The sequence below is a fragment of the Phodopus roborovskii genome, unplaced genomic scaffold, assembly GCF_943737965.1.
Source record: "Phodopus roborovskii unplaced genomic scaffold, PHOROB, whole genome shotgun sequence".
NCBI classification, from domain to species: Eukaryota; Metazoa; Chordata; class Mammalia; order Rodentia; family Cricetidae; genus Phodopus; species Phodopus roborovskii.
The window spans coordinates 7,102,851-7,118,286 of NW_026126585.1; the positions used below are offsets into that span (position 1 = coordinate 7,102,851).

The following is a 15,436-nucleotide window of genomic DNA, read 5'->3' on the forward strand; positions in this document are numbered from 1 at the left end:
GTGAGATCCCGATGCAGTCCCAGAGGATTCCCTAGGCCTGCCTGCAGGTAGATCTGCCTTCTGGAAACACAAATCTGCATGCCCTCTCTTGTAGGTAGTTTGTAAACTCTGGGACTTCACAACTTCCCTTTATGTGTGCGTGTACGATGCGTGCACATAGGTGCGCGGCACACGTGGGGAGGACAAATGACAACCTCAGCACTCAGCGTTTGCCTCCGGTGTTTGAATTAATGACAACCTCAGCACTCAGCGTTTACTTCCGGTGTGTGAATTAATGACAACCTCAGCACTCAGCGTTTGCCTCCGGTGTTTGAATTCAGTCTCTATTGTTTTGCTCTGTGCTGGGTTGTACAGGCTTGCTGGTCCCGTTTGTTTCCAGAAAACTCTCCTGTTTCTACCCATCCCCTGAGCAACACTTTTTAACTCTGTAAGATCGTTTCATTCTTTCTCTTTTTACACTTTATTAACTTGTGTGCTTCTGTGTGCTGGGGGAGGGGGTGCCACGGCTTAACTTGTGGGGGTCAAAGGACACTTTCTGGACGTGGCTCTCTCCTACCCTGTAGGTCCTAGGGTTGAACTCTAGGCATGGTGGTGGCCTTTACTCAGTGAGCATCCTGCTGGCCCAAGATGATTTGATTCTTCCAGGCTGTCTTCTTACGCATCGCCTCCCTCCATCTCTACTGATGATACCTGTCTGTCGGTGTCGGTGTATACCACGTTCTGTTGTTGAACTGGACAACTCCCTGGGTACTGCAAGCGTTGGTGCTGGGTAACTAAGTATATAATATTACACCCATTTTGCAGATTAAAAAAAAAAAAAGTGTAGGCTACGGAGGCTCAGTCATTTCTGCATTCCTGTGCAGCTCTAGTACATTCCTGGTTCGAATGCAGGGTCACCTGCCTTTAGAGCAGTGGTTCTCAGCTTCCCAATACTGCGACCCTTTAACACGGTTCCTCATAAAGACTATTCTCATTACTACTTCATAACTGTAGTTTTGCTACTGTTATTTTTTTTTTTTTAAGAGATAGAAGTTTGCCAAAGGAGTGGTGACCCACAGGTTGAGAGCCGCTGCTTTAGATCCTGTCTGTTTAGCTAGCTAGAAGGTCACCGAGGAAGAGTGGAACTGTGTGTGCCATCCAAAGTTCTGCCCCCTGAGCCTGCAAATACCCTATGCCTCCTCAGGCATGCTCACCATTCCACCAGCCGCCTTGAGAGCTGTATTGGGGAAGGGATGAGTGTGCTAGGAATGGACCACAGGAGTAAGGGGACCTGGTACATCCTGGGGCTCACACAGCATCTCAACAGGGCTGCTGGGTGCTGAGGTTTCTTTTTTCCTTTTTTAGCTTTTTTTTTATTATTGTGTGAGTGTGTGTGTGTAAGGGAGAGGGAGAGAAGGAAAGAGGGGGGAGAGAGAAGAAGAGAGAGATGGGGGCATGTGTGCATGTTCTACATGTAAAGCCAGAGGATGACTTTGTCAAATTGGTTTTCTTTTTCCAACTTTAACTGGGTCATGGGGATCAAACTCAGGTTGTTGGGCTTGTATGGCAAGGGCGTTTTACCACTGAGCCCATTTTGTTGCCTCGTGGAAGCTATAGATACTCCCTTCTGGGGTATCCAATGATTTTTCATGTCACTATAGAACATATTATGACATTCTCATATAGCTCTTTTTTTAAAATACAGCATCTCAGTGCCAAAGGGTTGGCACTTGCCACCGAGTCTGAAAAGCAAGGCGGGAGGAAACTGGCTCCCACAAGTTGTCTTCTGAACACATGCCCATTGTCTCAGCCTGGGTTCTGTCACCTTCGTCATCTCATTGAAGGGTATTTATAGAAGGCATTCTTTTCCTAATTGGTTCTGGAAGGGCCGCTACTCCTGACCTTTTGCTTCTGAGGGCTGCGCTCTGGCAGCTGATCAGAAACTCACCTCTGTCCTGAGAGCACCTTTATCTCAGCAGATAATTAGACCCAGCGCTGGTCCCAGGATGCACACACAAAAATGCAAAGGAAAGAGCCCTTCCTCTGGAGAATACATCAGCACAGGTTTGCAAATGCCAGCCGCACGCACATCTACGCACATGCGCACACAATGATTTTTTATATTTTCATAAAATGCATTATACTTATATTTTTGACGATATCTTACATGTATGTAATGTATCTTGTTCATTTTCACCTCACTCGCTGAACCCTTCTTCCAAACAAACTCTCCTGTTTTCATCTTTTGTGTTTTGCTGGTGTGTGTGTGTGTGTGTGTGTGTGTGTGTGTGTTCCCGCCTGCACACACACACACATCCTCCTGGGTTTAACTAAGGCAACCGGATAAGCACAGATGAGGACTGTTTACTGTAGCATGGGCAGAACTTTCCAGTGCCTACATAACTGTAAAAAGTGACTCTCCCTCCCCCAGCAACCATCAACTGACAGCAGCTCCTTGGGTTGCCAGGCGAAGCCTCATGATCCCCCACCCAGCTCGGGAAGTTGACTGGCTTGATCTTATGAGGGTCTTGTGCTGGTAGCCAAAGCCATCTGAGTCCATCAGTGTGGTGGCCGTGTCATGTCTGGGAGGCCGTTTCACAGCAGCCCTTGCCACCCTGTTGGCTTTTCCATTCTTTCCTTTCCTGTCCACCTGCCGTTAGTGCTCCTCAGAGGGAGTGACATAGCTGTCCCATTTACGACTGGGCACCAATAGTCACTTAAGTTCAATATTTTGCCCAGTTCACACAGCAGCATGAATGGATTGGAAAGGCATGCCTCTTCAGTTCTATCATTCACTTTGCCCATGTTTTCCATCCTTTCTCAAGGTCTTCACCCTGGAGGCCTGGCCACAGACTATTTTAGTCATACTGCCATCTCCCTGCCACCCCCTCCCCCATGTCTTTGTATGAAGTCCTGAGCTATTCATTGCTGTTTGACAGGCTCAAGTCATTTATTTTCTCCTTGGGCCGTTTGTTGTATCCAAGTTGGGATCTGTGGTTAGCAGTGCCTCCATAGACTGGGGATTGTGATTTCCCACAGGAACAGGCTGCTGTCATTAAATTAGCACGCGGTGCCTAGTACCCAGAGGCCCTCAGGACATTTATGTCCTAAATCTGATAGGATGGGACCAGAAGAAAAAAACATTAATGCTTTATCTGCCTACTTGTGGCTCCTGTCTTCGCGCTATTTAACTACCCTGGTTTTGCAACTTGGCCACTGTTCCTAGGTTATGTATAAAAGCTTCTCAAAACAGTTATAAAGACAACTGGGGACTTTGGAGATGGCTCAGTCACACAAGCATGAGGACCCGAGCCCACATAAAAAGATGGGTATGGTGGGCACATTTATAATTTCAACGCTGGAGAAGAGAGACAGGAAGATCCCTGGGTCTCATGGGCTACACAGCCTACCGTAATCATTGAGCTCCAGGTTCCAGTGAGAGACCCCCGTCCCAAAGGAAAAAAGAATGAACAGCACGTGAATGGCACTCAGAGTTTGATCTGGGGCCTCCACACACTTGCATCATGTCCAACCACACACACACACACACACACACACACACACACACACACACACACACACACAATGTTAAAAAGTTACAGGGGAGCAGAATGTGGACCAGGAACAATAGATGGTCCCATTCCATGGGAGCACATCAGAAGGGTCACTTGGACACCATGGTGTGCCAGAGGGACAGCAGGAAAGGCAGTGAGAAACACTGACACCCTGGTATAGAAGAATTGTAGGTATATTGTAGGTATTCCCACACACGTTGACCATTCCTGTGTTTCAGTGCTAGCAAGCCTGGTTCTGTGGTCTGTTCCTGCTGGCTTGGGCTCACGGTGCTCTGAGTGATTGTGGAGAGGTGTCAAGTACGTTTACACGTTAGGGGTGGGTGTACACACCATGGTGAACACACATGGGTGTACATGATCACATGGAGATCAATAGGACAACTGCAGGAGTCTGTTCTCTCCTTGTGCTATGTGGGTTTCGGGGATTGAACTCAGGTAGGTTGGTGACAGGTGCCTTTGAACACTCAGCCATCTCTCCAGCCTGCTTGCGAGTGTTGACTGTGGGTTCACCATACTTCACTGCAAGCTTTCTGTGTCGGCAGCTCTGTTCTAGCTTTGCTTCTTAGGCACCGGGGGACACCTCAGCACTGGTCCACTTTTGGGTCCCGACCAGCAGGTGTTTGGTTTGGTTTTGTGTTTTGAGACAGTGTCTCCTGGAGTATAGGCTGGCTTCAACTCACTCCGCTTCTGAGGATGATTTTGAACTCGTGGTCTTCCTGTCTCCATCTCCCAAGTGCTGGGACTGTAGGTGTGCACCACCACACTTGGCTTTTGGCTTGCAGTTTTGAAGGCATGCAGGGAGCATTGTGGGTTTAGCTGGCAGAACTCCATGAAGCTGCTCCTCTGTTCTTTCATTTCATTGCGACCTTTTCCTCTTGTGCCAATGCAAAGGCTAACATGAGGCCTTTTTTAATCGACTGTGTAATCGACATTACAAGGTTTTGGAAAAATACCCTCAGGGAAGTAAGCCACCTTCAGTGAGGGCATACGCCTTCTAGATTACCACATTCACTTCCATTTGGCCTTCCAGAATTGCATAGTGTTCTTTCTCGCTCGTAGCTTTATTCAGGAGGGGAACCTAGCTGCCTGTTTTTGTCATCTGCTTGATTTCAGCTGGAGGCTTAAAAGATGCTGGAAACTTAAGTTGTGTAGGTCACTGTGAAAAACTTGGATCCTGGTGGGTGTGCAGGGGTCCTCCTCTTCTCATCTGAGGGACTCATAAGGGGGAGCATCCTGAACTAGAAGAAAGTTAGAGTTGAGGACATAGCTTGGTGGTAGAGCGCTAGCATTCACAACGCCCTGGGTTTGATCCCTAGCACTGAATGAGGGAGAACAGGGTGGAGGTTAATACATAGGTAACCTTTGGGGACTCATCCAATTCTGAAAGGATAGCGTTTTAGGTAATCATTTCTTATTTCTCTTGGGTATTTAACATTTTGAACTGGACTGATGCCATCAAGTGCCATTTAAAGCCATCTCCCCTAAGAACAAGTGTCACCTCTGTCCGTCACATTAGAAAACATGAGATCTGCAGCAGGCTCTCTTAATCCACACTGTGGTTTTACAGGCACGTTCTTAATCTGCAATCATTGAACAAAATGAGATCCGCACATTGCCCCTCGGTGGACACAAGGGTGTGCTTGTCAACGGCTGGCCTTTCTGACAGATGTTGTGTGTTGTAAATAGACTGTTAAGATACCTGGGATTTAAACGTTTTCCCGTTGAGGGTTGGGTGGAAAGCCCTGCCCTATCTTCTCCATCTGACCTACTTTGTACTACTGTTAAAAGCACGCCTTTGTCCTCATCACCAACTCTCCCACTAGAACTGTCCATCAGCCACTGTCAGATGGGCTGGCCTGTTCCAAAGACCTGTGTCTGCCTTCAGACTGGGTTTTCCTGGCTGTTAGGAAGATAGTTTGAAATAAGTAAAAATTTCAGAATGTTCAATGGGGAGTGTGTTTGGTTAAGAACTATCTTCACCATAGCTCCAGAGTGAGCTGCTTTGTTTAAAAACTCCCCGACTGGACAAACAGCTTCTTGAAATGCGTGTCAAGGCTCAAAGGCTAGTACAGTGGACCTGCATGTATGTGTACTTGTGGATTCACCTAGACTAGAGAAATGTGTCAACGTGGGGCTGATCCTCAGAATCCCGAGTTAATTAATATGAATTATTACTTTATAAATGAAAATGTAAGAAACTACAGGGGCTAGAGAGACGATGGCTCAGTGGGTAAGGTACCATACAAGCATGAGGGCCTTAGTTCAGACCCTCGCCATCCATTTAAAAAGTGGGATGCAGCTGTACACATCTGTCATCCCATCATGGGAAGCTGGAGACAGGGGGAATCGCTGGGGGGCTACTGGCCAAGCCACCTAGCTGAATCAGGGACCTCTAAGTTCAGTGAGAGACCCCTGGCTTTCCTATACATGCGTGCATACATGTACATGTGACCCTCAGGTGCACATATCCACACAAGCATGAACACATAAGAGAAGAATCCACAGAATGTGAGTTTTTACTTAGCACTAACAGATTGGAGCATATTCTAATAAAGAAATAACAAGGCTTTAAAAGCCTTCAGGGTTTTTCCTCTATGCATGCGTTTTCTCTCCATTTATGTGATTCTCGGTGAGAGAGTGTACTGGAGAGAGATCTTTTCCTTTCTTCCTTGACATCCTGGTGGCCTCCCGCAATTTACTTTCCCAAACAGTGGCTCAATTATTGCGTTCCAGTCACTGAGATGACTGAGTGTATTAGTTGGGGTTCTCTAGAGGAACAGAAATGAGTTGTGTGTGTGTGTGTGTGTGAGAGAGAGAGAGAGAGAGAGAGAGAGAGATCTAGACCCTGCAGTTTCTTACATTTTCATTTATAAAGTATTAATTAATATTAATAAACTCAGGTTTCTGAGGAGCTCCATGTTAACACATTTCTCTAGTCTAAGTGAAATGACAAGCACAAGTACGTGCAGGTCCATGCTAACTAGCCTTTGGGTCAAATGGGTGTTTCAGAAAGCTGTCCTGCTGGGAAGCTGTGCGTGCGTGCGTGCGTGTGTGTGTGTGTGTGTGTGTGTGTGTGTGTGTGTGTGTGTGTGTGTGTATTTACCACTGTACACATCTGGAGATTAGAGGATAGCCTGTACCTATGGGAATCTCCAACCAAAGGACTAGGGAATCTAACTCATCAGGCGTGGTGGCAAATGCTTTTACCTGCTTAGCCATCTTGCCAGCTCTGGTTTGTAACGCTTGATGATTTCAGATGGTCTCATAAAGAAACCACTAAGACCTCCTGGGTCTCCTCCACAGGTGTTGATGCCTGGATGGTTTCACCATAGCTTTAGCTGGGCAGCCTATGCCCATGCTTTCCCCTGCTTTTCCAAAGCAGACTGCTGGCCAGGGCGGAAGTCATCGTGTCTGACTGTCCCTGCCTACATTCTGGTTCTGAGCAGGACATTGTAGACACCCTGGCTGGGTGAGACTGGCTGCCCAGACTGCCTTGCTCACACTCAGGGGATGGACAGCCTGAACGTGGGTGAGTCCATTATCTGTGTTGGGTTTTCCCACAGCAATCTGAACTGTCTGCTGAAGAAAGTCCGGAAAAACTGGGGACCTCCCAACTGCATCAGCGGAAAGTAATTTCCTTGAATAAGCAGATTGTGCAGAAGAGCAAGCATCTCGACGAGGTGAGTGTTTTTATAATTCCACTGGAGTTAGACTCCTTCCAGGAGGGGGAGATCGGGTCAAAGGGAATCCTAGCCCAGGCATACTACAGCCTTCGCTTCAGTCTATCTGCATGTGGTTTTGTAAGTAAAGTGTATGTGGATGATGTGTGCTTGTGTGGGTGTCTGTGGGTATGTGGGAGTACCTGTGTGCAAGTGTGCATACATGTGCCGGATGAGCCAGAGGCTGTTGCTGGGTGCTTTCCTTAATCACTGCCCACTTAATTTACCGAGGCAAGGTCTCTCTGAACCAGCTTGACCTGTGCGGCTAGCTAAGTTGCCAGGATTGTCCCTGCCTCTGCCTCCTCAGCACTGGAATTGGAGGCAAGCTGCCACACTCACCTAGCCCTTCACATGGGTTCTGGGGAGCCAGTGTTCCGTCTTCAGGTTTGCACTGTAGGGATTCTCTCCACTAGGCCCGCTCCCCATCCCCCTGAGTAAAGTTTCACCGGGACAGCTAAATACTCATTTGCTTCCCTGTTTTTCTGTGATCGCTTTCAAGTTACTATAGCAGAGTTGAGTAGTTGTAGCAGAGATCAAATGACCCACAAAGCATAAACTGTGTGCTGCCTGGTCCCTTATAGGCAAAGTTTATTGACCCATCCATCACAGAACAAACAAACAAACAAAAACACAAACCAGGGTATGGCAGGAGAGATAGCAACCATCAACCTTTTGCAGAGGACGCCAGTTCTGGTTCCCAGCACCCACATTTGCAGCTCACAACTAGCTGTAACTCCAGCTTCAGGGGGTCCGAGCCTCTCTTCTGATCTTTGCAGGAATCTGTATGCATGCAAAACCATGCATGCATATGAACACACACACACGTGCATGTGCTTTCACGTGTGTGTGTGTGAGAGAGAGAGAGAGAGACAGAGACAGAGAGGGAGGGAGGGATATACAGGACCAGAATGGTGTTTCTTCACAAATAGCGCTGCGTGCTAAGTGCTGAGCTAAGCCGTAGGGGTGAATGAAGGACAGGTGTGCGCCCTAAGGTGTAATGGACACCTGCAGTAAATGAAGCATTCATCTCCCTTACCTTTAGCTACTGTTGTGATAAGGGCTTGAATGGGGAGGTCTAGGGAGCCGGGTGACTAATAGAGCTCACTAAGCCTGAGGTCCAGGCTGACAGAGTCTAGAAAGATGAATGGGCAGACTGAATGGGAGGCCTACATGAAGATGTTAAGGAGCCAGGTGGAGACTTACGAGGCAACGTAAGCAAAGATGAAGGGAGGAAGAGTTGGCCAGTTCCTGTCAGATGGTTGAGGAGTTTTGAGTGTGCAGTGGGCCAGCTGAGGACAGAGCATCTTCCAGGTCCTTGTTAGGACTGTGGAAGCCACAGAGGGTCCCAGCGGAGCAGTGGCATGCCTCTGTCTGTCAGTCTGTATGATGTGGGGTGTGGGCAGGAAGGGCCAGGGAGTCCCAGACTTTAGTAGGCAGGTGCAGTAGGTAAGCTGGTGATGGTGGGGAGGGAGAGAAACAAACCATTGTTTCCCGTTTATTTCTGAGGGCGGGGCACATATGTCATGGAAGTCAGTAGACAATTTGATGGAGTTAGTTCTTCCCTTCTACCAAATGGGTCCCAGGGTGGCAAGTGCCTTACTGCCTGGGCTATCCCACCAGCCCCAAATGATCTTTTTAAGAGAGCTATATTAGTCATTTATAGGTCTTGGTGACAGGTGGGACTGTTTTAGAAGACCATATATTTCTCCCTGGATAGCAGACCAAAAAGAAGGTAGAGGGTGTGACTCAGGGGCAGTCTGTGGTCTATAAAAGCCTACATGCAGACTTGGGACATGCTGCGCAAGCATGACACCCTAAGCTCGGGTCCCCAAAGACTACTGTGGGAAGCCTGGCATGCAGTTTATGATCTTAGGGCCGGGAAGGTGCCCCCACATTGGTTTGTGGGTGTGGCGTACTATCTCTTCTCTGCAATCTAGGACATCAGGCCAGGGAGCCGGACTGATTTATGGGTGTGCTTCAGCGGTAGACTCCATGTTTATTACACATGGGACCCTAGCACCAAAGTAAGTAAATAGAGAACTGTTACAAAAATACAGACGAAAGTCCTGCAGTTCAAATCAGTCTCAACCTTCCCGGGCTTCTGCCTCCTCATTGTAAAAGAGGGGCCCCCGTCGATGTCTGGACCGAGAAAACGATGCCATTCAAGCAAATGTCTTTGCTCTCTCTCTCACTCACAGCTGCAAAGGAATCATACCAGTCTCCAAGCCAAGTACAGTGACATGAAGAAGACACTGACAGAGGTAAGCAGGTCTCCCTCCTCCTTTAGCGGGACCTCGGGGCTCACGGCCACCTCTGCCAGGTCAGGTGACAGCAGTGTGGATAAGCTGCCCGTGTGGGTCAAGCAGCACCATGAAACTTCCCATCCCTGCTGTGAACTAGACTCCGAGGGCAGAACCTTCCCTCACACCAGCAGAGGAGAGCAGCTTCCCTCCTGCAGCACCCATCGGTCAGACTTCCCGCGCTGGGCCCGCTCATGACACAGACCTAGCCTTGATTTCTATGAAGCCTGCCCTTCCAGGGTACAGTAATGCGATGAAAAGGGGCTGCTTTTTCCCACTCGGTCAATGGAAGCAGGGCTTGGAAGGAGGCAGGCAGGTCAGGGGACATGGAGACAGCCACCTCAGGAAAGCCAGGACACTGACTGACTGTGGCATCAGCAGCATGGTCTACCAGCTCCAATCTATCTGTATCGCAATCCCTACAGTCCCAATTCCGACTCTCCTAATGGGAGCCCAGTTCCTTTTAGATGGACGCTGTCTTCTAAAGTGTATCTTGCTCAATAGCTCTTTCTTTAGTCAGGATTCATTTAGAACTTAATACACCATTTTACCCCCTGTCTTCAAATGTTTTGAGGATTCTTGGTTATATGTTCATCTGGTTTAAAATCTCCTCTCACCGTCTCTCAATACTGTGTCCACGCTACAGCTACTTGACTTGTTACTGTGGCGAAACTGCTGACAAAAAGCAGCTTACAGAGGGAAGGCTCTAGTCTGGCTTACACTTGAAGGATGCAGTCCCCGTGGTGGCGAAGGCAAGGCAGCAAGCACTTGACTGCGGCTTGTCACAGCACAGGCAGTCAGGAAACAGATGAATACCAGTGCTCTCCTGTTCCAGCAGATTAGGACACCAGCCCAGAGATGGTGCCTCCCACTTAGAGGGTGGGTCTTCCCAGCACAGTGACCCTAATGAAGAAAACTTCACAGACCTGCCCAGAGGCTGGCCTAGCCTGGCTGATGGATCGCAGGCGTGCCCAGAGCTTGTCTCATGGGTGACTCTAGATCCTGTCAAGTTGACAGTATTAACCATCGCAGCAGCTCAGTTTCTCTGCTACCTTCCACGTGGTAGATCAGCTGATGGCAACAGATATTCAGAGCTGGGAAGCCTCCCATTCTCTTTGCTGTTGCCAGCCATCTGGGGTTCTCAGATGATCTCCTGTGCAACTGAGGCATGCTTCAGCAATTTGTCAACCTGGCTCTTCTGATACAGGCCTCAGCCCTACAAGCCAGTCTTCCCACTTATGCTGGCTAGCTCTCCGCAGCTGTCTTCCGTCTGTTCCCATCTGCCAGCCCTTTGTCTTCCCATGAGTTAACCCACTTCTGTGTTCCAGCATCACACCCTGGATTATTTTGAGGCTCCAGGTGAGGTGATTAGATGGTACAGCTGGCTGTACTGCCATTTTCACCTAGGAACTTTCAAAACCTGTTTTGTTTGAATGGAACACATGTTCACATGGTTCGAAAATTCACAAATACAAAAAGTGAACTCCTGTAACCTATCATCCATCTGTCTGCCCTCTCCGGGTTAGTGACTACAGCAAGGATCTTTTGAGTCTTTTATGATTACACAGCAATCATATTCTACTTGTGCACATTTGTTGCAGAGGTTCTTTCCCACCAGCCCGCCACCCTTGAGCCCCAAATGAACACACAGATGCTATATTATTTATTAAACTGTTGGCCGATGACTAGGGCTTCTTACTGGCTAGCTCTACCTTAATTATTAACATTTCTATCGATCTGTGTATTGCCATGAGTCTGTGGCTTACCCGGTAATGCCCTGCCATGTTGTTACTCCTTCGGCAGCATCCAGACTCTGTGTGGCAGGCCCACTCTGCCTACCTTTCCCAGAATTCTCCTCGTTTCCTAGACCCTCCTATCTTCCTGCCTCATAGGCTGAAGAGTGTTTTATTCATTAACCAATATGAGAAACGTATATAGAAGGACAACCCCCATCACACATTTGCTCTAAAAAAATGTCTATATATTTATTTAGTGTATGTATGTTGCTGGGCTGTTAAGCATGCCACTGTGCCTGTGTGGAAGTCAGAGGACAATTTGTGGCAGTTGGTTCTCTTCCACCATGCCGTTTGCAGGGACTGAACTCAGATTCTCAGGCTTAGTGGCAAGTGCCACATGTAAGCCATCTCATCAGCCCATACGTACATATTTCTTTATACGCTTTGGGAGTTTGCTGTGTTCACGACTCTAGACCTTTTCTCTAGGTCACTATAAAAGATGTACCTTATATTAACAGTAGATGGCTCGATGGGTAAAAATGCTTGCTGATAAGCATAAGGACCTGTGTTCAGAACCTGATCATCCACGTAAAAGCCTGGCCAGGTGGTGGCACTTGTAACCCCAGCACTGGGACACAAAGATAGATGGATCCCAGTGGCTCACTGGCCAAATAGGCTAGCAATGCCTTGACTTTCTATTCCAATGACAGATCAGGTCTCAAAAAATAAAGTTAAAGGAGCAAAAAATGAGGAACTTCTGGACACACCCACATGCACCCTCACATAACACACATGAATGTGCATCGCTCTGCATTAAAATCTGCATTTTGTTAAATGTTTTTCCACTTACTAAATCAAGAGAAAATAAAACCATTGGTCTTAGTTAGGGCTTCTATTACTGAGGTGAAATACCATGACCAAGAAGCAAGTTGGGGAGGAAAGGGTTTATTTGGCTTACACTTCCATATTGCTCTTTGTTACTAGTTGTTTTTCCACCTGCCTGGTCCCGGAGCCGCGTCAGCCCCAAAATAACACACAGAGACGCTGTATTAGATATAAAGCTGTTGGCCTGTTACTAGCATTTCTTACTGGCTAGCTCTGTCTTAAGTATTAACCCATTTCTATTAATCTAAGTATTTCCATGTGGTCTTATCTTACCAGAGAGAGGGCCTGGAGTTCTGCCCTCTAGGTCCTCCATCTTGAATCTCCTCCCTACTTCTCCCTCTCTCCTCATCTCCTAGCCGCGCCTATCTTGCTTTCCTGTTGGCCAACAGGGCTTTATTCATTAAACAATAGAAGAAACATATTTACAGAATGGCACCTCCCATCAGCTGCTCATCAAAAAGGAAGTCACTCAAACATGGCAGGATCTCAGAGGCAAGAGCTGGTGCAGAGGCCTTGGAGGGGAGCTGCTCCTGCCTTGCTTCCCATGGCTCGCTCAGCCTGCTCTCCTATAGAAGCCAGGACCAACAGCCCTGGAATGGAACCACCCTCATTGATCACTAATTAAGAACCTGTCCCGCAGCTGGATCTTATGAAGGCATTTTCTAAATTGAGGCCTCTGGAATAACTCTCTCCTGTGTCGAGTTGACATAAAGCCAGTAGTACTCCATTCAAGAGGCTGGGAAGGTTTAACCCTGCTGTGACAGTGCTAGGCAGATAGTTTCTCTGTCACTTTTTATCCCCTGTCCCCCACGCTCACTTTCCTACTCCAAAGCCATTGCCCTCAGCATGGGCTTTCCCGACTGTTTTCACTGCACCGTGAAGTCATTGTGTTTCCACAGCCAGTGCACCATTGCCCAAACTCTGATTCTGACCTCCCTCCGCCTCTACCCCCTCCATCCCATCCGCCGGGCTCATCTGTTTTCTCAGTGTGCAACCAAAGCCAACGGACTCGGTCCTCTCTCCCAGATGAGCCAGGAACGGGGGTGGGTCATGGGGCAAATCCTCCTGCTCCATTTTAAGGGTCTTTGGAAGTGACACCTCTGCTCTCTATTGCAGCTGAAGAATCATGGCGAGAAACTAGACAAAGAACAGGCAGCCCTGGAGCAATTAGAAGCCAAAGCTGACCCGAGGTAAGGGGGTTTGGCATGTGCTGTTCCTTTGGGGAAACTGGCTGCAGTGTCTGATGACAGATTTGTCTCATCGAGGGACAGACTAGCCAGAGGTCATGGGCTGGAGCTCCGTTCCATTCAGATAATGTCAGAAGGGACCAATGAGATCCTTGGACCAAATTGAGTCCTTCCCTGCAGCTCTCCTTGGGATCCAAGCCGTGGTTTCGGGTTTTAAAAACAATGAAACAGGGCTGCCAGCTTTGTGGGTCAAGCGCTTGCTTTTTAAGCATGAGAACCTAAGTTTATGTCCCAGATCCAACCTGAAACGGCTGGGCATGGTGGTACACGCTTGCAATCCCAGAGCCCAGGAGACAGAGACAAGGCCCCTGGCACTCGCTGGCCAGCCAGGCTAAACTGCTTGGCAAGTCTCAAGCCAGTGAGAGCCGCCCCTGTCTCAAAACACAAGGAGGAACAAGCTTCCGGGATAGCTGTGCAGGGGTAAAGTGCTTACTAGGAAGCCAGACGACCTGAGTTCAGTTCCCGGAGCCCACATGGTAGGTAGGAGGAGAGAACTGACTCCCACAAGTTGTTCTCTGACCCCACACCTGCTGCGCAAGTACACTCACTCACTCACACATACCAAATAAATAAATGTAGTAAAGTATGCCGTAATGAAAGGAAAATAGATGCTAACACCTGAAGGACAACATTTGGAACTGTGGTCTAGCCTCTACATGCATGCGTGCGCGCACACACGCACGCACACACACACACACACACACACACACAGTAAATGGTAGTGCGTTTGCCCTGAGTACAGTTGAATAAATGATAAATGAGAACCACTGAAGCTCATTGGACATCTGCATTCTAGAATCCCATCCTGGGTGATTTTCACCTCTCCGTGGGCTTGAGAGTCCAAATGCACAATCAGAATTAGAAATCATGACCACTTGTGGCCACTCCCGTTACGAAGGAAATTAAGAAGGAGCTCCTTGTATTCTTGATGTGGTTTTATGCTCGATTCCTAAAACCAAATGATAATGGCCTGCCCTGTGCTGTTGCTCTTTTCCTCCTCAGCATTCTACAGAGCCTGAGAGCACTGGTAGCCATGAATGAAAACCTGAAAAGCCAGGAGCAGGAGTTTAAAGCACACTGCCGGGTAGGTGTCCTGTGGTTTTGATGGGCAGGCAGCAGCTCCGCTGAAGCTCTGGGTCTCCCCTCCCCTGTGATGCTGGGGCATGCTAGCCAATGCACCGTGTAGATACCGACCCAGGCTGGGGAGGAGACTGTGGGTAAAGCGCTTTCTGGTCTGGCAAGCCTGGGTGAGCCTTCTCCCAGGAAGAGACCAGCTTGCCTGTGGGAGCAGAGCACCGGGTTCCCTGTTGACTTTTGTCCTGGCACGCACCAGTGAAAAGTGAAGATGAAATGTCTCCATTGGATAGTTAAGCTGGTTAGGCAAGGTGGCTCAGCAGGTAACGGTGCTTGCCACCAAGCCTGAGAACCTGAGCTCAGTCCCCGGGACGAACATTGTGGAAAGAAAAGAAAAAAAAAAAAAAAAAAGACTCCATAGTTTGTCCTTGAACTACTGCACATGTTATGGTACACATGTGAACATGAATGCACGCGTGCAGTGCACACCAGATGTGTGCATGTGCACACAAACACAAAGGTAAAAACAAAGCCCCTGTGAAGAACTTAACGGTTCCCTCCAGTTGGTTGGTAGCTTGCCTGAGCTTTATAAAGGTTCACCTTGCTTTTCCAGGAGGAGATGGCTCGGCTACAGCAGGAAATTGAGACCCTGAAAGCTGAGAGGACACCGGGCGAGAAGGTAAGGGCTTCAACTAACCCTCAGTGCCCTCAGCTGCCTTCTGGCTGGTGTGTGGAAAGATTACCGAGGTTCGGTGCCATGACTCTTCCTGGGGAAATGTGAGGAAACTTCCATTGGCTCCCGACAGAAAGGGCACTGACAGGCCAAAGGAAGCGTTCTGTCCTAAGTCCAGTTTGGTGAACCAAAAATACGTTTACTGGGGTTAGTTACAGGGGCTTGGGTGTCACAGGCAACTACACAAA

At 48.4% G+C, this 15,436-nt stretch overlaps 1 protein-coding gene across 2 annotated transcripts in view; it reads left to right on the forward strand.

Moving 5' to 3' along the window:
* Ccdc93 (coiled-coil domain containing 93) overlaps window positions 1-15,436 on the forward strand; it is a 62,826-nt gene that overhangs the window by 30,381 nt on the left and 17,009 nt on the right. For both annotated transcript variants that reach the window (XM_051204142.1, XM_051204143.1), the window contains 5 exons: window positions 7,118-7,234; window positions 9,472-9,534; window positions 13,311-13,384; window positions 14,444-14,525; window positions 15,129-15,194. In XM_051204142.1, coding sequence (XP_051060099.1) covers window positions 7,118-7,234; window positions 9,472-9,534; window positions 13,311-13,384; window positions 14,444-14,525; window positions 15,129-15,194 — 402 coding nt within the window. The remainder of the gene's footprint in view (window positions 1-7,117; window positions 7,235-9,471; window positions 9,535-13,310; window positions 13,385-14,443; window positions 14,526-15,128; window positions 15,195-15,436) is intronic.